This window comes from Carettochelys insculpta, chromosome 27, assembly GCF_033958435.1.
Source record: "Carettochelys insculpta isolate YL-2023 chromosome 27, ASM3395843v1, whole genome shotgun sequence".
Taxonomy (NCBI): Eukaryota; Metazoa; Chordata; order Testudines; family Carettochelyidae; genus Carettochelys; species Carettochelys insculpta.
This window is the reverse complement of record NC_134163.1, coordinates 12,440,041-12,462,375: the sequence shown is the minus strand read 5'-3', so window position 1 is coordinate 12,462,375 and position 22,335 is coordinate 12,440,041. Positions and strand designations below refer to the sequence as shown.

Below are 22,335 nucleotides of genomic sequence, written 5' to 3'. Positions count from 1 at the left end.
ACAACAGAGCAGGGCGGCTTCTTGCACACACGTCCCCAGCAGCAGCCACACACGCACAGTCACAGTCACACTGCAGCTCACACGCAATCCGTGTCACACAGCCTGGCTCGCGCGCACAACGGAGGGCTGTCCGCTGCTCCTCTGGCTACCAGAGCTCTTGTCTCCCCCGGCAGTTCTCTCTCGCTGCCGCTGGCACATCCCTGAAGGACCTCGTCTGCAACGCCTCCGTGCTGGCGGAGTTCCTGGGGGCCCCAGAGTACCTGCAGCGGCAGCTCTGTGCTCTTCCCGCTCCTACCCTGCAGGCCCTGGAGCGCAGCTTCCTCTCCCAAGCGGATTTCTCCCGAGTCCTGGCGGTAGGTGGGGGCGGTGCTGCCAGAGCTGTGGGGCTGGGGCTCCTACCGGGCGCTCCCAAACAGGAGACGGGAACCCCCTCCATCTGCTCCCCATCTGTCCTGGGAACCAGGGGCAATTTTACCAGCGGCTTGAGCGGCAGCAGTGTGCCGGGGGCTGTGGAAGCAGGTGCTGGCTCTTGGCAATGCGAGTTCACGCCTTGGGTCACAGATCAGGGTGTGTGCTTGGGTGCTCCGTTCCCATGTCGCCTGCCTGGTTCATCCTTTCCCCACTACAGAGCTGTCCCGCAAGATCTGCCCCAGCTAGGCTGGGGGGAATGTGTCCGAGATGGGGCCACCCAGGCCCATACCTCCATAGCCGCAGTGAGCTGTCCGGCTAAGCTGCCAGGAATCCCTTAGTGGGGCTGACGCTTCTGCACTCTCCCTGTCCCCCAGGAGTGGCTGAGCGCTGAATCAGACGACGTGGCGAGTGCCATGGAGGCCCTGGTCACCTTTCTCCAGGGGGCTGAGACGCTGACGAAGGAGGTAACAGAATCCCAGCTGTCCTGGGGCTGCGCCAAGAAGGCTAACGGCATATGGGGCTGCATTAGAAGGAGCATTGCCAGCAGATCGAAGGAAGCAATTATTCCCCTGTATTGCCCCCGGTTACAAAAAGTATCTGGACACATTGGAGAGGGGCCAGCGGAGGGCAAGAAAAATGATGAGGGAGCTGGAGCACATGGCTTGGGAGGAGAGGCTCAGGGATGTAAGTTTATTTAGTCTACAGGAGAGAAGGAGGAGGGACGATTTGCTAGCAGCCTTCAGCTTCCTGCAGGGGGGCTCTAAAGAGGATGGCGAGAGGCTGCTCTCAGCAGCGAGGGGTGGCAGAACAAGGAGCAGTGGTCTCAGGTTGCAGCAGGGGAGCTGTAGGTTGGATATTAGGTATAATTTTTCCCCAGGAGGGTGGTGAGGCACTGGGATGTGTTACCGCGAGAGGTGGTGGACTCTCCATCCCTAGAGGTTTTTGAGCCCCGGCTGGGATGATTTAGCCGGGGATGGCCCTGCATTGAACAGGGGCCTGGACTCAATGAGGTCCCTTCCAGCCCTAGACATCGATGATTCTATGCACCTGCCCTGTTCCAGGGCCTGAGGTCTGGGGGACATCACCCAGGCCAGCGCTGCTATAGGTGAGCTACTCCCCCACCGCCGCACAGTCACACTTGCCATGCACGGGCAGGGTTCAAAGTGCAGGAGCCCATCATCAGCTGGTCGCTCTGGTAGGTGGACCCACAAGGGTGGAAACCAGGAGGTCCCCTCCCCTTACTTAGTACCCCAGGCTTGTCCAGGTCAGCGCCTGGCCGGACTTCCACAGTCCTGCGGCCGGGCTCGCTGCCGGCTTCTTGTACATGGCTGGGGTGCCGCCCGGAATCCTGGGGCCGCTTCAGCAAGGAGTTTGCCCTGGCTGCTGGGAAACCCCCCTGCCCTTTTCCACCATCATAGTGGGGAGAAAAAGCAAAACCTTCCCTTGCCCCGCAGTGCAGCGGCGTGGAGGGGGCCCTGGGGTGCAGCCCGGGAAAAGCTGTGATTTGCCCCACCCAGAGGGACCTTCCCCCCAGGGGCACTTCATTCGCCCTGTGCCAGCCAGGCCTCAGCTGCCCAGCAGAGGGGCCTGTGAGTTGGGCACGAGCCCTGGGAAATGGTGCTGAGACCCCCCCCAACTCGTTTCACATAGTGTCAGTGGGGCACATAGCTCACCCCCACCTCCCACCCCTGTGTTCTCCCACCGTCTCTGTACCAGAGCTGGGCAGCCTCTGGCTGGCAGTTCCCAGGTGCAGCGCCCCTGCAGGAGGTGCCCTGGGACCTCAGCTGTGCACGGTGCTCCTAGCAGAGTACCTGAGCAGGGGAGGTTGGGGCCTGTACCCAGGCAGGGCTGACAGGGAGCAGAGATATTGCCGTGGGGCCCCTTCCTGATCCAGGGCTCTCCTAAGACAGTGTAATTCTCCTGCTGCCGACCCTCAGGCGCCTCGTGGGAGAGCCTGGCTGGGGTATTGGTGCCAGGAGTGGGGGGCGGATTTGGGCTTTGGATCTCTGCTTGAGTGTTGGATCCTGCCCGTGCGTTTCCTGTAGCCCATGGGCAAGGGGAGGGGAAAACCCAGGCCTTGCGAGAGCACTGTGGGCTGGGAGACAGCACACCCAGGTGGTGAGGGCACAGGACCTGCCGGTGGCCTCGGGCAAGTCATTGCCCTGCTGCGTGCCTCGGTTTCCCCTCCCGCCCTTTGGCTGAGACTGTAGGCTCTCTGGGGCCGGGATCCTCTCATGACATGGCACAACATCGGCTGTGGTCTGGTATGGCCTCAGCATGCTACTGTGATGCCAAAGATACGGGGGGGGGGCGGTGACGATCCCTGGGAGGTGGCGTGGTCCTTTCCCCTCCCTCTTATTAACGAGTCCCATACCCTGCTGTGTCCCTGCAGGGCTGGCCCCAGGTGTGGGGTCTGTGGGTGGACGAAGGGGCACAGCTCTGCCAATGGCATTGATTTCCATTAGGCGTAGTGGGGGTGCTGCCCTGGGCTCACCCAAGAGGTTCCCTCCCACTTCAGGTCCAGCCCCAGCTTAGCACCGGAGGCTCCTTTGCCAGTGAGGGGCTGTGGCAGGGCAGAGCTGCAGCAGTGTGGTGTGCGAAGTGGGCGGGGGGGACCAGGAAGCAAGAGGAAAGTGCACTGCCTGCAGCAGGGTCTTGGCTGGGACAGGAGAGGGGCCCTTCTCCCCTCCTCCTGCTGGCAGATGGCACTGGAGGCCCCTGGGGATGCTGCATACCCATCCCATGGCCGGTTCAACCCCTCTTGGTTTGGGGCCCATCCACGGCTGGCAACTCCTGTCCCAGGTGGGCACCATGACCAGCTTCGCAGAGTTCCGGAGGGAGCTGCAGGCCCTGTCGGAGCAGAACTCCAGCTCCTCCCTGCACGGCGCCTTCGAGGCTCTGTCCCGCATCGCCTGCGGGCACCCGGAAGGGGGCGGCCTCAAGATTCCCTCCCTCAACTGGTACGAGGACAGCGACGTCCAGGCTTTTCTGAAACGCAACAGCTCGGGGCAGGGCGCCGTGGACCTGGACAACACCACCAGTGAGTGAGCGGCGTGTTGGCGGGTGTGGCAGCGGGGTCCCATGCGGGCGGAACTGAACCCGCTTGCAGCGCCAGCGGGCTTTGAACCCAGGCCGTGCCAGGAGCGCGACGCTCTAGTGCCTGAGCTAAGAGAGCTGGTGCTGACAGCCGCCCCACAGCTCTCCTGTGTGTGGGTCAGAGACGGGGCTCCTGGGAACTTAGGATGAGCTTGGGCAGGCCGGGATGGGGTCAGGGCTTCCCAGAGGGCTGGAATTTCGGGGTGGGGAGGAGAGCTGAGCCTGCCTGAGGTATGTGTCCTCTGTCTCCTCCACAGCAGGAGCTGTGGTCAAGGGAAGTTAAAGGGGAGGGGACCTTAGTCAAGAGAAGGGGGGGGAATAGCGGGGAGCCTGGAGGGGGCAGGGAGAGTCAATGCCCAGCCAGCAGGTGAGAGGGGGCAGGTCCCTAAGGGAGGACCCTTCCTCCGCAGTGGGAGGGTCAGAGCTATAGTGGGGATCCCCTTAGTGTACATGTCTACTGGCAGGGCCGTGTGACTGTTTCTGTCTCCCCCCCCACCCCGCCACCTTCCCACAGGCCCCTACTGCAAGGAGCTCATGCGGAGCCTAGAGTCGAACCCGCTGTCACGGATCCTGTGGCGGGGGATCAAACCCCTCTTTGTCGGCAAAATCCTGTACACCCCGCCCACCCCCAGCACCTGGAGGGTTATGGCCGAGGTAAGGGGGGCACAGACGAACCCCGGCTGTACAGAGTTGGTCCCGAGCACCCCGGGGGATCCAGTCTGTGTCTGAGGGCCCCCCCCCCAGGCTGTGGGTTCTGCTGGAGTCCTGTGGACCTTCCCCCCCCACACATGCCCTCTGCCAGAGGGACAGTGGGCCAGAGACGCGCTGGGAGCAGGTTCCCTCTGTTTTCCACCCAGGTGCGGAATAAATTTTGTTGTGCGCACGGAGGCCTGTGCGGACGTGCACCCCCAGTAGGCACACAGGCTGCCAGCTGTCGGCGCTCCGCTAATCAGCTGGGCGGCCGCCCAAGCGCTCGGCTTACAGGGAGCGCTGGCTGGGAGAGGGGATGGCAGAAGCAGGGGGACGTGGCCCGCGGGGCCCACGGCCTGTCTCACCAGCCCCCTTGCTGCTCTCGGCCCAGGTGAACCGGACATTCCAGGAGTTGGCCGTGCTGCGGGAGGTGCGGGGTGCCTGGCAGCAGCTGGGGCCACAGATCTATGCCTTCCTCAACAGCAGCCTGGAGATCCAGGTCCTTCAGGTCTGTCCCTCCTCGGTCCGTACCCCCTGGGCCCCCGCCCTGTAGGGGTGTTGGAGCCCTGGGAGGGCTGGGTAGTGAGGGAGCTGGAGGAGGGTGTGGTTATGGGGGGCTGTGAAGAGAAGGGGGTGTGGGGCTAGGGAAAGGGGGTGTAGTGGAGGGAATCGGATGGGGGGGAAGGGACCTGCCCTCTCTGACCCCCTGGCAGGGCCATGTGCTGGCTGGGGGATGGGGCCACCCCTCACAGCAGCCCTGTCCCTTTGCCCGGCAGAGCCTGCTGCGGGCACCTGCCACCTCCCGCCTGCTGGAGCAGCGCCTGAACCGCTCCTCGTGGGACCTGTCGGCCGTGGGCGAGTTCCTGGCGGGGGCAGCCGGGGGCCAGGCCTACACCTGGCGCCAGGCCTATGCGGAGGTGGACCAGGCGCTGGGCACCCTGTCGCAGTTCATTGAGGTGCGGCGCGTGGGTAACACCCCCCTGGCCCTCTGGCTTCCCACCTTGCCACCCGCCGCCAGCGCTCAGGCCCTGCTCTCCCCTGCTCCCGCCCTCAGTGCGTCTCCCTGGACAAGGTGGAGGCGGTGGCCTCCGAGGACCAGCTGGTGGCCCGGGCCCTGCACCTGCTGGAGAGGCGCCAGTTCTGGGCCGGGGTCGTTTTCCTGCTCCCCGACAACACCACCCCCGGGGAGCTGCCGCCCCACGTCCGCTACAAGATCCGCATGGACGTCGACGACGTCACCCGCACCAACAAAATCAAGGACAGGTGCAGGGGCCGGGAGAGGGACCCCCAGGGATACTGGGCCCCCCGCTCTGCCCCCCTCGCTCATTCGCACTCCACTCGCTCAGGTTCTGGGACCCAGGCCCGGCCGCCGACCCCTTCAGCGACCTGCGCTACGTCTGGGGGGGCTTCGTGTACCTGCAGGACCTGGTGGAACGGGCCGTCACCCGGGTCCTGAGCGGCATGGCACGGCGCACTGGCATCTACCTGCAGCAGATGCCCTACCCCTGCTACGTGGATGACGTGTGAGTGGCCGCGTGCTCCCCGGACGGGCCCCCCTCCGTTTCCCCACCGCTCCCAAGGGCGGAGCAGCAGCCACGTAAAATCGGCTGCCCCTTGGGGTCACAAATTCTGCAGCGCCCCCTGCGGGGTGGGGCAGGAAATGGTCTGTTTTTCCTCTGCATCTGCCCCCAGGCCTGGGCCCTGTTCCCTGCAGTGGCCCCTGCTGACCGGGCTAGGAAATGGTCCGTGTTCCTGTGTGTTCACCCTCTTCCCCGGCCCCTCCGTCCCATTCCCTGCTGACCGGGCTAGGAAATGGTCCATATCCCTGTGTATTCGCCCTCTTCCCCGGCCCCTCTGTCCCATTCCCTGCTGACCGGGCTAGGAAATGGTCCGTGTTCCTGTGTGTTCACCCTCTTCCCCGGCCCCTCTGTCCCATTCCCTGCTGACCGGGCTAGGAAATGGTCCATATCCCTGTGTATTCGCCCTCTTCCCCGGCCCCTCTGTCCCATTCCCTGCTGACCGGGCTAGGAAATGGTCCATATCCCTGTGTATTCGCCCTCTTCCCCGGCCCCTCTGTCCCATTCCCTGCTGACCGGGCTAGGAATTGGTCCGTGTTCCTGTGTATTCGCCCTCTTCCCCGGCCCCTCTGTCCCATTCCCTGCTGACCGGGCTAGGAATTGGTCCATATCCCTGTGTATTCGCCCTCCTCCCTGGCTCCTCCAGCCCATTCTCTGCAGGGCCCCCTGCAAGCCAAGGTTGGTCTCTGCCCCTTTTCCCAGGAGGGGAGACCATCACCCTCACCCCCTGTTCCTGTGTCCCATGATACTCAAGGGTTAACTCATCCGCTTCCCTCACCCCGCAGGTTCCTGCGGGTCCTGAATCGCTCGCTGCCGCTCTTCATGACGCTGGCCTGGATCTACTCGGTGGCCGTGATCATCAAAGGGGTGGTGCATGAGAAGGAGGCCCGTCTGAAGGAGACCATGAAGGTTATGGGGCTCAGCCGCGGCATCCTCTGGCTCAGCTGGTTCATCAGCAGCTTCATCCCCTTCCTCATCAGCTCCTCCTTGCTCGTCCTCATCCTCAAGGTACCTGTGCAGAGCGGGAGGGTCCGGGGGGGGCCAGCCCCAGGCGGGGGGAGCAGGATAGGGCTGTGGGGCGGCGTGGAGGAACGTTGATGACCCGGGAGTGGGGGAGCAACGAGTGGGCTGCTGGTTGGGACTGAGGAGGCCCCTGACGTGGGGAGCAGGGTGGGGTGCCCTGGAGGAGGACTGAGGAGCAGCAGCCGACCTGAGTGCTGAGGGGGCAGAGGGGGCTGGAACTGATGGGACAAGAGCCCACAGTGTCTCTGCCAGCCCCAGCTCTAACCTCTCCCCCTGCCCCACGCAGCTGGGAGACATACTGCCCTACAGCGACCCCGCCGTGGTATTCCTCTTCTTGTCCGCCTTCGCGGTGGCCACCATCGCCCAGTGCTTCCTCATCAGCACCTTCTTCTCCCGTGCCAACCTGGCCTCGGCCTGCGGCGGCATCATCTACTTCTCCTTCTACCTGCCCTACGTGCTGTGCGTGGCCTGGCGCGAGCACGTCACCTTCCCGCTGCGCCTCGCCGTGGTAAGGATGTCTCCCTCCTGCCGGGAGCTTCGGCTTCACCTGCTTAGCTCAGGAGCTGGGTCCTCCTTCCCTGGGCTTTCTTGGCGCTCCCTTCAGTGGCTTGGTCCTCAGCTGTGTGGTCTCACCTGCCATCACATGGGGCTTCCCCGAGGCAGAACTGCCAGCTGGGAAGGGCAACTCCCGAGAGCTTCAGTGTTAGCTTGGGATAAAAGGTCCGAGTGTTTCCCCGAGCCAGCTCAGAGCGCCAAGGGCAGGGTTCCCTGTAACCTGAGCGCTTGGCTGGCCGCCCAGGGGAGATTCAGGTGCTGCCCAGATGATTAGCAGAGCTCCCACAGCTGGCAGCATGTAGTGGTGCGCATCCACTCACACCTGGGTGCACGCAACAAAATTTATTCTGCAGATGGATGGGGAAAAAATTAGAGGGACCCCCTGGCCCATGGGGCTGCAGACTGGGCTGGAGACTGTGAACACCAGCCAGCTTCCAGCTTGCTGGGATGTCACTCCTTCTGCTGCTCTCTGCCTTGTTTGATGTGGGGTCAGGCAAATGCCCTGAGCTGGGACTTGGGGGTGAGCCATAGCCAAAGGCTCCAGGCCCAGGGGAGCAAGTCTCTCGGGGAGCTGGACGGTTTCTGTCTCTGGTGGACGTGGTCGCGCACCCTGGGAGTGTCCTGGTCCCACTCTGGGGCGTCCTTTTCAGCCTGGCTCTAATGGGGGTCTCCCTAGATGTGGACAGGGGGTGCCTGGTGATGTGCCCAGAATTGCCCCGTCCCTGGGAGGGAGACACGACTAAAACTCTGCCCCTCAGCATTTCACAGGCTGGCTACTGACGAGGCAGCCCCACAGCCCTGGGGAGGTTGGGATCTGCAGCCCCGGCTGTGGGGCTTCCTGCTTCACCTGCCTTTTCCCCCGCCAGAGCCTTCTCTCCCCAGTGGCGTTTGGGTTCGGCTGTGAGTACTTCTCGCTGTACGAGGAGCAGGGCGTGGGGATCCAGTGGCACAACATGAATGCCAGCCCCGTGCAGGACGATGCTTACACCTTCGCCACCTCCCTGGCGCTGCTGCTCCTGGACGCGTGTCTGTACGGCCTGGCAACGTGGTACATCGAGGCTGTCTTCCCAGGTCAGTGTGCGGGGCTGCGCCTGCGCCCTGGAGCGCTGCCCTGCCTGTTCATGAGCTGCCGGTGTTTAGAATAGGTCCGCGCTTTTCCCTTCTCCCAGAGTGGGGTCGTCAGGGTGTGGTAGCTTCGGCTTCGTGAGTCATTAAGTTTCAGAGTGAACGTCCCAGCGGAACTGAGGAAGAGCCGCTCGTGGGTTTTTTCAGAGCTCCCAGCAGTCTGTCGGCTCTGGGTTGGCTGCCGCCAGATTCTTTCATACTCGGCAGGACTAGAGACCTAAGTTTGTTTTCCTATTGGAGAGCTGAGCTCCTGAAGTGCAGGTCAAGCCTAGGCCCCAGGCAGCCCTGTTCCACCCGCCCACCAAGCCTGAAGCAAAACCATGAGTGTCTCCCTCACACAGAGCTGAGCGTTAAACCCGCTCTGTGGCCCCGCGCTGGGCTGATCCGTTGGTGGCGGGAATTAAAACGGGGACTGTTGGATCTAAAGGCCTGAGCTGCCCACAGGCTGTTCTCCCTGTTGCTCGCTTATGGGGGTCGGGGCACAGAGCATCACAGGCAGTGAGGGTGGGTTCCTTCTCCCTTCGTGGTCGTTAATGACCCATCAGCCCCTTTCGCCAGCGCCTGGATCCCAGACCCTCCCAGACCCTGTGGCGCCTGGCGGTAGCGGTGCTGTAAGACATGGGGGAGGCTGACGCTGCCTGTCTTAGACATATGTTTGGCCCGTGGCTGGAATCGGGGCAAACCCCAGTGCGAAAAAGGCCTGGAGCCCCCCGGGGGAATCCCAGCTCCAGGGGAGGAGAGGATTAAGACCTTAAAGCCACAGCCCCCTGCCCCACAGCTGGCCTGCAGTGGGGGTTGCTTCCACCTGTTCCCCTGCTCACCTGTTTGTGTTCAGGTCAGTACGGGATTCCCAAGCCCTGGAATTTTCCCTTCCTGAAGAGTTACTGGTTCAGCGAGGCGTCCTCCGATGGCTGCCCCCCTCTCCCCGCCAACTCCTTGAGCTCTGCAGAAGGTAAAGGGTGCCCCGCCCCCCCATGCCGCGATCAGCTGTAGAGGCAGCGTGAGCTAGTGGCTGGAGCAGTGGCGCTGGAGTCAGGAGTGCCGTGCTGCGTCCCCAGCACTGGGCAGGGAGTTGGGCTCAGCAGTCTGGGTAGGGGACTGGCCATCAGGACTCTGTTCTGCAGGCTGGGTAGAGCCGGGTGGCCAGAGTCAGGACTCCTGGGTTCTGCGGCCGGGCTACCAGGTGAGCTCCAGCTGCGTGTGGGTCAGGCCTAGCAGAAGGCGGCCACCGGCTGATGGGGTGAAGTGGGAGGAAGAATGAGGCCAGGGTAGGTGTCGGGTCAGAGTCCTCAACTGGTCACACGCCAACCCTGCTGCTAGGCTGAGTCGAAGTCGCCCCAGACCCTGGCTTGGGCGGACCACGGGGTCTTCTGTGGGGCAATGGGACCCCTGGCCCCAGAACCGATCTCTTTGTTTTGGGGCTCGCTGGGTGACAATTAACCCCCCGGCCCAGGGTCATGCTGGGGCCGGCTGGATTCCTGGCTGCTAACAGGAGCTCAGAGCTCTAACCTCTCTCCAACCCACCCCGAGTCCCTGCTGCCTCTGCCGGGTGCCCGGTGCTTGGCCTGCCAGCTGATCCCACCTCCTGGTCTCCCAGTGCTGCTGGAGGAGCCGCCCTCACAGCTGCGCCTGGGGGTCTCCCTCCACAACCTGGTGAAGGTTTACCCCAACAGCAGCAAAAGGGCCGTCAACGGGTTGAGCCTCAACTTCTACCAGGACCAGATCACCTCCTTCCTGGGCCACAATGGGGCCGGCAAGACCACCACCATGTGAGTGCCGGGGGCGTGCCGGGAGGGCGGGGGAGGGGAATCCCCGGGACGGCACATTGCACCGGGGCGTGTTTCTCGTGGTGGGGCTGGGGGGGGGGTGGCCGGCACTCAGCCGCCGCGGCTCAGGTGGGGGAATGGCGGTGGCTGAGACTGGGGGAGTGGCGGTGGCGTGCCTCGGTTTCCCCCGGCGGGGGAAGGTGACTTTTGAGCAGGCTCCGTCTGTGGCGGCAGAGGGCTGGATGGCCTCACTTGGGGTCTGTGGTACCAGGAGCCTGTGGATGGGGTCACCCCTGGTGTGGCTGAGGGATGGAAGGTCACCCTAGCTGGGCCTGGTTTGACCTGGGGGGCGGGCAGGCACCATCCTGCCGCCGCGGGAGAGATCCAGAGTCAGACCCAGGCGGAGCAGACATCCCCCGCAACCATTTGCTGCGCTACCGGCAAGGCCAGTGTGTGGGGGAATCACGCTCATTCTCGCGTCAGAGAAAGAGCTGGTGTCCCTGCACTGGTTGGTTTAACCCCACTGCAGTCAGTGCCCTGACGCCCAGCGTTCCCTGCAAGCTGAGCGCTCGGGCAGCCGCCCAGGAGATATTCAGGTGCCGCCCAGCTGATCAGCACAGTATCCACAGCCGGTGTTTCTCCTGGGGGTGCACATCGGCACATGCCTCAGTGCACAGAACAAAATTTATTCCGCACGTGGGTGGAAAACGTTGCGTGACACCCGGCTGGAGAGGCGATTCCAGGCCAGGCTTTCACTGGTGGGCTGCAGACAGCCCAGCTCGCTCAGTGAGCTGTGGATCCAGCCCAGGATAAACTGTGCGGCTGGGGATTCCAGCTGTAGCTAGCCGAGTGAAGAAAAGGTCTCCTTCCCCCGGGTGGTCAGGGGCTCTCCTCCCTGGACAAGGAGTTCATGTCTGCTCAATGGGCCGGCGTCTGCCTGGTTCTGGGAACTGGCTCCATGTGGTCTGAGTGCCCCGGCTTGCAGCCGTGCCTTGGGCTCCCTCAGGCATTGAAAGTGACCCCTACAAATGCTTCCCTGAGTCTGTCCCAGCTCTGGTTTTAAGCCTGTGTGTCTTGTTCTCCCACCCCAGGTCCATCCTGAGCGGCCTGCTGCCCCCCAGTTCCGGGACAGCTTACATCCTGGGCCGGGACATCCGCTCCGAGATGGACAGCATCCGGAAAGCCCTGGGGATGTGCCCCCAACACAACGTCCTCTTTGACATGTCAGTGCAGGAGCGGGAAGAGCCAAGCATGTGATTTGGGAGAGTAGAAGGAGGGGGGAATTCCCATGACCCCTGCTGGCTGGTGCACCCCAGCCTGGTAGGCTTGTGGCGGGATGCAGCTCCCCCCACCACCCCAGAGCAGAACGCAATTGGACCCAAGATGCCACCAGCAGCTTCAGCATGGGAATGAACTTGCAGGGCACTTGGTGGGGAGAGGGGCCTAGTGGTTAGAACCCAGGATGAGGGTGGGAGTCAGGACTCCTGGGTTCTGTCCCCCTCTCCGAGGAGTGTTGTCTAGTGGTTAGAGCAGGGGGCTGGGTATCTGGTTGGGGCTGCAGGAGGGGCGCTTCTCCTTGCCCTGCTGGGAGTCATTCCCCTTCCTGCCCCCCCCAGCCTGACGGTGGAGGAACACATCTGGTTCTATGGGCGCCTGAAGGGGCTGTCGGGGGAGCAGGTGGAGGAGGAGGTGAAGCAGATCATCCAGGATGTGGGGCTGCCCCACAAGCGCCGGGAGCAGACCAAGAACCTGTCAGGTGAGTGCCCGGGGGCCCAGCAAGGGGGGAGGGCAGATGGGGCTCAGGCTGGGCTCACGTGGGCATTGGGCCTGTGAGCCTGATCCTGGCACACAGCAGGAAAGGGGCGCCCCCATCGGGTGAGGAGCAGAGGTGTGGGGGCCACTGCGGCACCTCCTGGCTCCCCGCCCGGCTCCCCAGCATCCTGGCTGTCCCCTCACTCTCCGGGGGCTCTGCTGCTGGCTCTGCGCCTGGGGTCATGGCTGCCAGCCCTGCATGCTGGCAGGCTCTGCTTCGGCCCCAGACACTGGGGGCTTTGCTGCCAGCCTCATGCCCAGGTCCTGACTGCTGCCCTGCACACCAGGGCTTTGTTCCCAGCCTCAGCTGCGGGTGGCAGGCAGGTCAGGATGTGGGGGGGAAGTCAGCACCCCCAGGCCCAAGGATTTCCCATGTCCCTGGTCAGGAGTGGGGAACACAAGGGACCCGCTCCCAATCTGCCCAGAAAGGGATGGGTCTGCAGGCCCCCGAACGCAGCCCCCTGCTCTCTCCCATCATCTGTTACTGCTTCTGGCTTGGTACTTCCTACACATCCCAGGCTGGCCCATTGTGCTAGGTGCTGTACCAAGGCAGAGCGAGGGTCCCTCAGGCCTGGCTTTGCTTGATGAACTCAGTGGTGAGTTCACGGGGGGCTGTTAGGGGGTTCCCAGGCTGGAACCGACCAGGGGGATCCGTGAGGCGTGAAATGGGCCAGATGGCGTCCCCCCTGCAGTCAGTCCTGGAGCTGTTCTCGTGGAGAACCCTCCCACCCTGATTGCAAAAATGCCCATGATGGTGAACCACCACAGCCCCTCAGTGACCTGGGCCAGTGTGTTTGGGGGGCGGGGAGGTCTGTGTGTGAGAGCCTGGGGCAGTGTGTGTGTGTGTGTGTGTGTGTGTGTGTGTGTGTGTGTGCGCGCGCACGCGCATGCATCCATGTGTAAGCGTCGTGCAGCGTGCGTGAGGGGGGGAGAGCCTGGTGCAGTGTGTGTGCGTGCGCGCGCGTGTGCGGTGGGGGGGTGTGCGTGTGCCTGATGCAGGAGGCTTGCAGCAGGGATGTGTGTGCATGCATGCATCTGTGTGCAAGCATGGTGCAGTGTGCATGAGGGGTGTGTGTGGGAGAGTGGTGCAGTGTGTGTGTGTGTTTGCACGCGTGCGGGCAAACCTGGTCAGTGTGTGCGCGTGCATGCATGCATACAAGTGTGTGCGAGCCTGGTCAGTGTGTGTGTGTGGTGGGGGTGTGTGTGCGCATGCATGCATGTGTGTGTGAGCCTGGTCAGTGTGTGTGTGTGTGTGTGTGAGAGAGCCTGGTGCAGTGGGTGGTGTTACCAAGGGGGCTTGGCATGGAGGAACTCCCCAGGGACTCTGCCGGAGCCAGGATTTGGGTTGCCCCGGTGGCTCAGAGCCGGGGGGCTCCCCGACACCCCCTCACCCTGCCCGTGTTCCTCCCTGGGGCAGGCGGGATGCAGCGGAAGCTCTCCGTGGCCATCGCCTTCGTGGGGGGCTCCCAGGTGGTGATTCTGGACGAGCCCACGGCTGGAGTCGACCCCTACTCCCGGCGGGGCATCTGGGAGCTGCTGCTGAAGTACCGCAAAGGTCTGGGCCGGGGAGGGGAATCGCGGGGGTGGGGTCTCCAAAATGGGCGGGGCCTGTGGGTGGGGGGGTGATTTCTGGGGCACGGCGGCAGGGAGGGGTGGATTAAGATGTCCATTGGGAGTAGAGAGGGTGGGGGATGGAGGAGAGGGGTCCAGCAGGCCTCAGGGCCCCCCAGTGCTGGCAGATCTGGGCCCCCGGGAAACCTGCCTCGGGGTGGGAGGGAGGCTGGGGGGTGTGTGCTGTGGGTTGCAGCCGTTTGCAGGATGGGGCTGCCCCAGGAGGGCACAGGGGGTCACTCTCCCTGAGGCCCAGAGGGTCCTGCCGCCCTGAGGGGGCCGGGGGGGTGGTGTCTGGCTCGGATCCCCACTTTATGGTCACTGAGCCGCTTTTGGGGCCTACGTACCCCCGCCCCCAGGCTGTGCCACGGCCCTGCAGGAGGTGCATGTGGCCCGCAAAGATTAGCAGGAAGACCAATTAACACTCTGGGCCGGGCCAGCCTGCCCTGCCTGCAGGAGGGGGTCCACACCCCCCTCTGCCCCAGGAGGGACAGTCAGGGCCCTGCCGCAGCCTGACTCCCCCTGCCCTGAACTCTCCCTTTCCCCGCTCCTCCAGGCCGCACCGTGATCCTCTCCACCCACTACATGGACGAGGCCGACCTGCTGGGCGACCGCATCGCCATCATCTCCGAGGGCCGGCTCCGCTGCTGCGGCTCCCCGCTCTTCCTCAAGACCCAGCTGGGCACCGGCTATTACCTGACCCTGGTGAAGCGGGAGCAGGCCCCCCCGGGGGTCAGCGCCAGCAGCGTCACCATCGCCAGCAGAAAGGTACGGCCAGGAGAGGGGCTCCCTGGGGCAGCTGGGCTCCTGCCCCACTGGGGTTAAGGGTCAGAAGGCAGCAAGGGGGAGCCCCTGGCGCTGGGCGGGTCAGAGCAGGAGTCGGGGGGTCCTAGGGGCCCCCTGGGGCTGGGATCCTAGAGTTTGTCAGGGGAGGCAGAAGGGCTCAGCAGAGGGAGCCGGTCCCCTGATCTCCAGAGGCGTTATTGGCCATAAGAGGGGGCCTGAGCCTTAGAGCTCAGGGCCAGGCCAGGGCTGCGTCTCACCCCTCTCTTCCCCGCAGGACGACAGCGATTCAGAGCGCAGCTGCGACACCGGCCTGGGCAGCGAGCAGTGCAGCCAGGCCAGCGCTGTGGGTGAGCAGCCCCGGGGAGGGGACGGGGTGGTACCCGGAGCGGGGAGGAGTTAAGATCCCCCCTCTCCCGCCCAGTGCATGTGCTGTGCCGCAGCTGAGTAGATCTGTCGCACCGGCAGACAGGGCCCCCCTGTGGTCACCTTGGTCCACGGCGAGGCTGAACTTCTCCCTGGCTCCCAGCCTGGAGCTGGCGGCTGAGCAGCCGAGTTCACCGGCGAGGTCTTGATCTGCAGGTTCAGGCCCTTTGCTGCCCCCCCGAGCTGCTGCTCCAGTTTCCCCAGTGACATTTCCTCTTCCTGGGCAATCCTCCACTGACCCCTCTGTTCTCCTAGGACCAGCCGTTCCGCCCCCTCCCCACCCACGGGCCAGGCTGTGAGGCTCTCGCCTCACGTTACATCTCTCCTGCATCCTAGGCTCCTTGGCTTCCCCACACTGCTGTCAGACCCCGCCATGCACTGGGGGGAGTCGAAGCCCCCCCGGGCTGGGCTTTGTGAACAATAAGGTGAATTCCAGCTCCAGCCTTCTCCCTAGGCTGGGGCCCTCCCTCTGACCTGCTCAGCCCATACCCTAAACCTGCGTCCCCTGTCCGCCCCCTCCCGTTCCTAGGGGCATCTGTGTTGAGCCAGTTCTAGGAGCCACTTCCCCATCACAGCCACCCTTGGGCCCTCTTCTGTGTCTGCAGACGTGCCACAGCTGTCGGCCCTGATCCAGAAGCTGGTCCCGGGCTCCCGGCTGGTGGAGGATATTGGCCACGAGCTGCTATACGTGTTGCCCTACGACGGCGCCAAGGACGGGACCTTTGCAGAGCTCTTTCGGGAGCTGGATGGCCGCCTGGGCGAGCTGGGAGTCTCCAGCTATGGGATCTCAGACACCACTTTGGAGGAGGTACATCACCCCCTCCCCAGCCTCCTGTCCCCCACCACCAGCAGTGCTCCCGTCCCAGGCAACCCTCCTCTCTTGTCACATGGGCTTGGACCATATGTGTCTCCAGGTCTTGTCCCACGTCTCGCTGCAGCAGCTTGCCCAACAGGCGAGGTCAGTCTCTCTCCTGCTTTACCGGCTACGCCCTTAGTCTGTCGCGCCTGACACCTCGTGATGCTGCAGAGAAAGCCGTTCTGCCCTCCCCAGCTCCCCGGAGCGAAGGCAATGCCAAGGGAGGAGCGTTGGGGAGAGGGACATAGATTTCAAGGTCTGCAGGAGGAAAACGAGCAGAAATCAGCTGGGTCTGGGTGGATTTTTCCAAGGAGGACGTAGACAAATGCAGCTGGGGCTTCTTTGGTGGGAGCCGCGCATGGAGACTCTCAGCCAGTCCCAGGGACTGGGGGCTCTTCCCTGCCTCGCGGCGTTGGCTGGCTCAGGGCCCACTCATTTTTTTTCTTTCTGTAACACCCCTTTCCGTTCCTGTTTACCCTGGGCAGATATTTCTGAAGGTGGCCGAGGACGCAGAAGTGGATGCAGATACCCCAGGTACCTGCAGCGGCACCTTGGTGGGACAGCTCTGGGGGGCAGGGGAGGCCTAAGGTAACAGCCAGGCCAGCTGAGAGTGTGTTCTAGGGCCGCAGCTGCAGAGGGCAGTGGTTTTGGCACACTGGGGTGCCACGAGAACCATGAAAGTGTGCTGGGAAGTGTCGTCAATTTCCCTTCCCGGGGGTTCTTTGCAGAGCCAGGGGGTGGGGAGAAATTAACAACCCTGCACCAGCCGTGGGGCTCAAGCCCGCTTTGAGCCAGAGGGAAGCTAAAATGCTCTTTCTCCACCCAAAGGAGCTGGCAGGGAGCCCGCCCTCTACTCCCTGCTGTGGCAGGAGCCTTTTGGAGCTGGGATGTGGTTTAAACACCATGTCCTGGCGCCAGCGGGCTGGTGGGGAGCGGAGCTGCTTTCAGCGGTAACTTGTGTACTCCACACTCCCAGCAGGGCGCTGAGCAGCTTTTGAAAGTGTCTCCCCGACGGCATGTTCTGTGGCGGATTTGAAACATGAGTGCGTTTGGTCCTTGTTTAGATTGTCTTGGGCACCGCTGCTCTTGCAAACCTCTTTAGTGCGACCGTCCTCACGGTAGATTTAAATCCGGGTGACGTTCATGAACAGTCGAGTCAGCTGAAAGCAGCGGGTGCACCATGGAATAGCTCGTCTCAGTGAAGTGGGCCGTGGAACTGGAAGAGTCGGGAACTGCTGGCCTGGGGGCCGAGAGGCCTCCTGCCGCTGCCCACCTCAGGGAGGGACCATCGTGCCAGCTTGGAGCTCTCGGGTGATTCTAGACCCAGCTCCATGAGCACCTGTATCAGAAACTCAACTCTGGCCCCTGAGAGGAGGGTCTGCATTCGGAAGGAAATGCCGCATGGCTTTGGGAGCTGGACCCAAACTGTTCCCCCCGCCTCCCCGGCGCTCCTTGGGGAAGGCAGGGGTTGCATCAGGGCAGCCCAGGAAGTTGCTGGGCACACCCCTGCCCCCAGGTGCTTGGCAGGCCAATAGAAAACATGTCTGGTGCAGGAGCCTGTGTGGACTACAAGTCCCAGCATGCACCTCCGCTCCAAGGGGCCAGGCTGCATTGCCTGCTGGGTCCTGTAGTCCCAGCAGGCTGCTCCTCCAGGTGGAAGCTGCGGGCAGTGCCAGTCGCTGCCTTCTCGGTGACGAGGTGTCGCCAGGGCTGCACAGGAAGGGGGACCAAAGGGGCAGTTTGACTCAGGCCTGTCATTTGTGAGGGCCCCCAAACCTGACATTTGGCCCAGGGTCCCCCCCAGACAATGGGGACACCTGGTGCAGGGAGCTGGACCCAGCCCCACGGGTGGCAGCCCTGGCTTTGGGGTGAGTTGGGGGGCTCGCTCTGCACGCCCCCCACCCCAGGTCCCCCCCAGTGGTAAGTTTTTGGAAGGAAGGGGGGCTCAGTCTCCGATTTCATCCTGGGCCCCCCAAATCCTCTGCACTGCCCTGGGTGCCACTTGCTTTTTCGCACCTGCCTGTGTTGTGATGACCCGGTCCTGTATCTGCAGGAGCCCCACAGCGAGTGGGAACAGCAGCCTCAGGCTGCTCCTGCGCCCTCCAGACGGGGAGCGAGAACGGGGACCTGGAGGCAGCAGACTCCGAGCCAGGTAAGGGGGCACAGCCGGGCTCTGCCTCCTGTTGGCGGCAGGGTGAGGGTGGGGCTGAGCTCGGTCACTGCCCAGAAGGGTTCCCTGTAAGCTGAGCACTTGGGAAGCCACCCAGGAGAGATTTAAATGCTGCCCAGCTGATTAGGAGAGCGCCCACAGCCGGCAGATTGTGTGTCTATGGGTGGTGCACATCCGCACATGCCTTGGTGCACAGAACAAAATTTATTCTGCAGATGGGTGGAAAAAAAATTGAGGACACTTTGCTCACCAGCTTCCTACCTGCCCCTTGGGGTCTCTCTCTCTGTCCTGCGGGTGGGGGCTGCCTCTCGCCTGAGGTGGGGCACTGTTGCAAGGACACAAGTGGTCAGAAATGGCTGGTTCTCTGCTCTCGCTGGCACCGCCTCACAGTGCGCAGAGCTAACGGGAGCCAGAGGCTCATGGGTAATTCCCGAGGCATCGTGGGATGGATGTGGGAGTGAGGGGAAGGCTGTGAAATAGGGGTACAGCTGACTGGGAGCGAAAGGCCCCGTCCCAGGAGCTGGCGACCAGCCAGCACCTGTCAGCCGTGAATGGCTGGGCAGGCCTGGCCACCCCCGGGGACGATTCACAAAGCCTGCTCTGCTGGGAGAATCCAGCTTCTCTCCAGTTGGTTCCCCTGGCCCTGGGGGCGTTCCCTGTGCAGCTGGGTGAGATCTGTCCTCTTTCTCTTTCTTTGCATTGAGTCAAAGGACCCCGGAAAGGTAGGAGGCCCGGCAGCTGGGAGGGAGGGGATCCCGAGCCGTGGGAGGGGTGGTGGCCTGTGCGGGGGTCTGGCCCTGAGTCCAGATGAGGGACACGTGCCCCTAAAGATGCGCATGTAGAGAGCCGTCCCTGATAGAATGGTGTGCTTCCTCCCCACCCCCATGCGCCTTTCCCTGCATGTGGCTCCAGCCCCGAATTCACCTGCTGCCTCCCCTCTGGCCCCCGGAGCAGGACGGGGGCGGCCGCTCCACACGGGTGTTGGAGCCACAGGCCGGGCTGATGGGGTCTCCCCCTCTCGCAGCCGAGGAGCCCAAGGAGACGGACTTCCTGCGCGGCCTGGACGGCACCGGCTCCCGACAGGTGGTGGGCTGGGCCCTGACCCGCCAGCAGCTCCGAGCCCTCTTCACCAAGAGACTCCTCTATGCCCGCCGCAGCACCCGGGGCTTCTTCGCACAGGTACCGCGAGCTCCTCCGGAGCCTGGCCACTGCGGGGAGAGGGGCCGGGGGGCCCTGCTGAGAGCAGAGGCTGCAGGGCAGTGGGGCAGCAGGGGAGGGGCGTGAATGGAGCATGGGGAGGGGGGGCGATGCTCCTGTAGGAATATTCTCCTAGCAGCGGGTCAGGCCTTCATCTTGGGCTCCCACCCAGCCCCTGGGGAGTCCAGGTTCTCCGGCTGAGGGATCCTCGACCCAGCCTAGGGTGTCCTAGCGCTGTGGCGGCGGCATGGCCCTCTCCCGAGTCCTGGCTCGGGGCCCTGGCTGCGGGAACCTCCTGATTCTGGCCCCGTTCGCAGATCGTCCTGCCGGCTGCCTTCGTGTGCATCGCCCTCCTCTTCAGCCTGGTCGTGCCGCCCTTCGGGAAGTACCCGCCGCTGCCCCTGGAGCCCTGGATGTACGGGCAGCAGTTCACCTTCTTCAGGTGTGGCACGGCACGGCTGGGAGGGGACGGGGCTGGCCCCAGGGGTGTCCCAGGACAACGCCGCCGGGAGGGGTGACGGAAGTGGCCCTTCTGCACCTTCTGTTTCAGTGATGACTCCCCGGGGGACCCTGACTCCGCGCAGCTCCTGGGAGCCCTGCTGGCCGAGCCGGGCTTCGGCACCAAGTGCATGAGGGATGCCCTGGAGGGGTGAGTAGCCCCATCCTGTGCCCGTCCCTCAGGCAGTGAGTATGGGCTGGAGGGGCAGTTACTGCCTCTGGGAAGGGACCCTGCTTACCTGCCAAGAGCAGCCCAAGGTGGCTGCGGCTCCTCCCAAGGGGGTGTCCTCGCCCCAGCCTGGCTGGGTCTGTCGGGCCAGGCACTCTCCTTCTGCAGCAGCTGCTTGTCCTGCGTGTTGGGGGGTGGCATCCGAGGGGTCACCCCCAGCACTCCCTGTAAGCTGAGCCCTTGGGCAGCCACTGGAGAAGCTCAAATCCTGCCCGGCTGAATTCCAGAGTCCCCGCAGCCAGCGGGAGTGTTTCTAGGGGCGGTGCCCATCTGCACATGCCTCGGCACACTGAGAAAAATTTATTCTGCCCAGCCTGTCCCTCCTGCCCCCCGGGGTCTGTGTCCTGCTCTGACCCACAATGCACAGGGCTGGGGCAGGCTGTGCTGAGAGCGTTGGGCTGGGGACTAACCCGCCGCCTACCCCCTCCTGCCTCTGCCCCATGCTCAGGAGAGCGCCTTGCCCTCCGGCATCCCATGCAGGAGGCTTCTGGACCCCCGAAGTGCCCCGGTCCCTGGCCGAGGTCTTCCAGAACACCAGTTGGACGCCCGCTGACCCCTCCCCAGCCTGCGAGTGCAGCTCTGGGGGGGCGAGGAAGATGCTGCCCGACTGCCCCGAAGCAGCGGGGGGACTTCCTCCTCCACAGGTAGCGGTTGTGGGGCAGGGCAGGGGAGGGGAGGGGACTCAGCCCAGAGGGCAGGCAGCTGCCCGGCCTGAGGCCACATCAGGCTGGGCCGGGGGTGGCAGGCATGGAGCCTGGCAGCTGCCCTCACCCCCTTCCTCCAATCCCCCCAACTGTTGGGGCTGCCAGAGGCAGTGGGGAGGGAGGTGGTTCCTGGTGAACTCGGTCAGAGCTGGGACCAGCCCTTGGTTCCACCCGGCCCTGGGGGCGCTGCCTGGGCTGGTGGTGATCCCAGTCTGGTCTGTCTGTCTGTCTGCTGCTGTCTGTCCTCCCGCCAGGTGCAAAGGGGCACCGGCGACATCCTGCAGAACCTCACGGGCAGGAACGTCTCCGATTACCTGGTGAAAACTTACCCCAAGCTCATCCGCCAGGGGTGAGCACGGGGGTGGGGGGGGCGCTGGGGCTGGCCCACGTGGGGAAGGTTCCCATCTTTGCCGCCGACCTGGGGGGCTGGGAGATGATGTACCAACCCTCCCCCCTCCACACAACCCCAAGGCACCCATGGGTGCCGGACAGCAGTTCTCCCTGCCTGCCTGCTTCAGATTGCTGCTGTGTGTGGTGGGACGGAGCCGTAGCACAGAGACCAGGGGCTGACTGGCCCCTTGGAGCCTGAGCTGCTCTCCCCATCGGGGGTGGGGGGGCGTCGCTCACCCTGACAGCTCCCCCCAGCTGCTCCTGATCTGGGGGTGCAAACTGAGGCCTCGCTCCCTAGGGCTGTTTATCAGCCATTTGGCCCCTGTGATGCAGGGACTCACCCAGAGAGCTGAACTGACGGCTGCTGGGCCCTGTCCTGTTTGTTCCCACAGGTTGAGAACCAAGAAGTGGGTCAATGAACAGAGGTGAGAGGATGCAGGGGTAGCGGGGATGTGGATTGCTTTAGTACCACTGGAGAGGGCATGGGATGGGGATCAGGACTCCTGGGTTCTGGTCCCAGCTCTGGGGAAAGCCAGTTTGAACGGGATGGGTGGGGATGGATCAGGACTCCTGGGTTCTGGTCCCAGCTCTGGGGGAAGCCAGTTTGAACGGGATGGGTAGGGATGGATCAGGACTCCTGGGTTCTGGTCCCAGCTTGGGCAGGGTGGGGGTGAGTGGCTCCGACTGAAGGTCAGGAAGATCTGCAGTGGGAGGGGCTGGCACCCCCATCTCCTGGGTACCCCCCTCTCCAGCATCTCTGCAGACAGCATGTCCAGCAGCCTTGTACCTGGGCATGAGTGGGGCTCCCTGTTCTGTGCTAATACTCCTGCTCTCCCACCATCGCAGCCGGAGGGGCGTCTCCCTGTCCTGGCCCCAAGGTGCTGCCCCGAATCTGCCCTGGTGGGGAGGAACATGAGGGGCACACCTGGGTTCCAGACCGACCCTCCCTCCCTGCCCCCTCCCAGGTACGGTGGCATCTCTCTGGGTGCCCGGAGCTTGCAGGCCCTGCCATCGGCAGAGGAGGTGGATGGTGCCGTGCGGGAGATCCGAGCCGTGCTGAATGTCAGCAAGGTACCGCCTAGCGGGTGGGGCAGGGCAGGGCAGTCAGCCACCTATCTCAGGTCTTTGCGGTGAGTCTGAGAGCGTCCCAGGTGGGGGGGTGGCAGGCAGGGTTTCCTGTAAGCTGAGCTCTTGGGCTGCCCCTTAGGAGAGATTCAAGTGCTGCCCAGGTGATAGCACAGTGCCACAGCCAGCAGAGTGTGTTTCTATGGGTGGTGCACATCCACACAGACCTTGGTGCGTGTCACAAAATTTATTCCACACACAGATGCAGGAGGAAGAAGGTACAGGGAACATTGGCGACATCTGTCCCGTGAGAGGGGATCTGTGTGGGGCAGGGCTGGGGTGGGCGGGATG

The 22,335-nt window shown here is 63.8% G+C and overlaps 1 protein-coding gene across 2 annotated transcripts in view; it reads left to right on the top strand.

Moving 5' to 3' along the window:
- Window positions 1-22,335, top strand: part of ABCA7 (ATP binding cassette subfamily A member 7) — a 45,629-nt gene that overhangs the window by 9,874 nt on the left and 13,420 nt on the right. For both annotated transcript variants that reach the window (XM_074978052.1, XM_074978051.1), the window contains exons 8-35: window positions 174-353; window positions 786-875; window positions 3,214-3,451; window positions 4,022-4,161; window positions 4,589-4,705; window positions 4,974-5,153; window positions 5,252-5,460; window positions 5,544-5,720; window positions 6,560-6,782; window positions 7,084-7,305; window positions 8,219-8,423; window positions 9,313-9,429; window positions 10,075-10,246; window positions 11,335-11,466; window positions 11,860-11,999; window positions 13,473-13,610; window positions 14,223-14,434; window positions 14,727-14,799; window positions 15,481-15,683; window positions 16,217-16,265; window positions 17,785-17,883; window positions 18,926-19,080; window positions 19,416-19,540; window positions 19,649-19,747; window positions 20,274-20,469; window positions 20,784-20,878; window positions 21,312-21,344; window positions 21,885-21,990. In XM_074978052.1, the coding sequence (XP_074834153.1) occupies window positions 174-353; window positions 786-875; window positions 3,214-3,451; window positions 4,022-4,161; window positions 4,589-4,705; window positions 4,974-5,153; window positions 5,252-5,460; window positions 5,544-5,720; window positions 6,560-6,782; window positions 7,084-7,305; window positions 8,219-8,423; window positions 9,313-9,429; window positions 10,075-10,246; window positions 11,335-11,466; window positions 11,860-11,999; window positions 13,473-13,610; window positions 14,223-14,434; window positions 14,727-14,799; window positions 15,481-15,683; window positions 16,217-16,265; window positions 17,785-17,883; window positions 18,926-19,080; window positions 19,416-19,540; window positions 19,649-19,747; window positions 20,274-20,469; window positions 20,784-20,878; window positions 21,312-21,344; window positions 21,885-21,990 (4,125 nt within the window). The remainder of the gene's footprint in view (window positions 1-173; window positions 354-785; window positions 876-3,213; window positions 3,452-4,021; window positions 4,162-4,588; window positions 4,706-4,973; window positions 5,154-5,251; window positions 5,461-5,543; window positions 5,721-6,559; window positions 6,783-7,083; window positions 7,306-8,218; window positions 8,424-9,312; window positions 9,430-10,074; window positions 10,247-11,334; window positions 11,467-11,859; window positions 12,000-13,472; window positions 13,611-14,222; window positions 14,435-14,726; window positions 14,800-15,480; window positions 15,684-16,216; window positions 16,266-17,784; window positions 17,884-18,925; window positions 19,081-19,415; window positions 19,541-19,648; window positions 19,748-20,273; window positions 20,470-20,783; window positions 20,879-21,311; window positions 21,345-21,884; window positions 21,991-22,335) is intronic.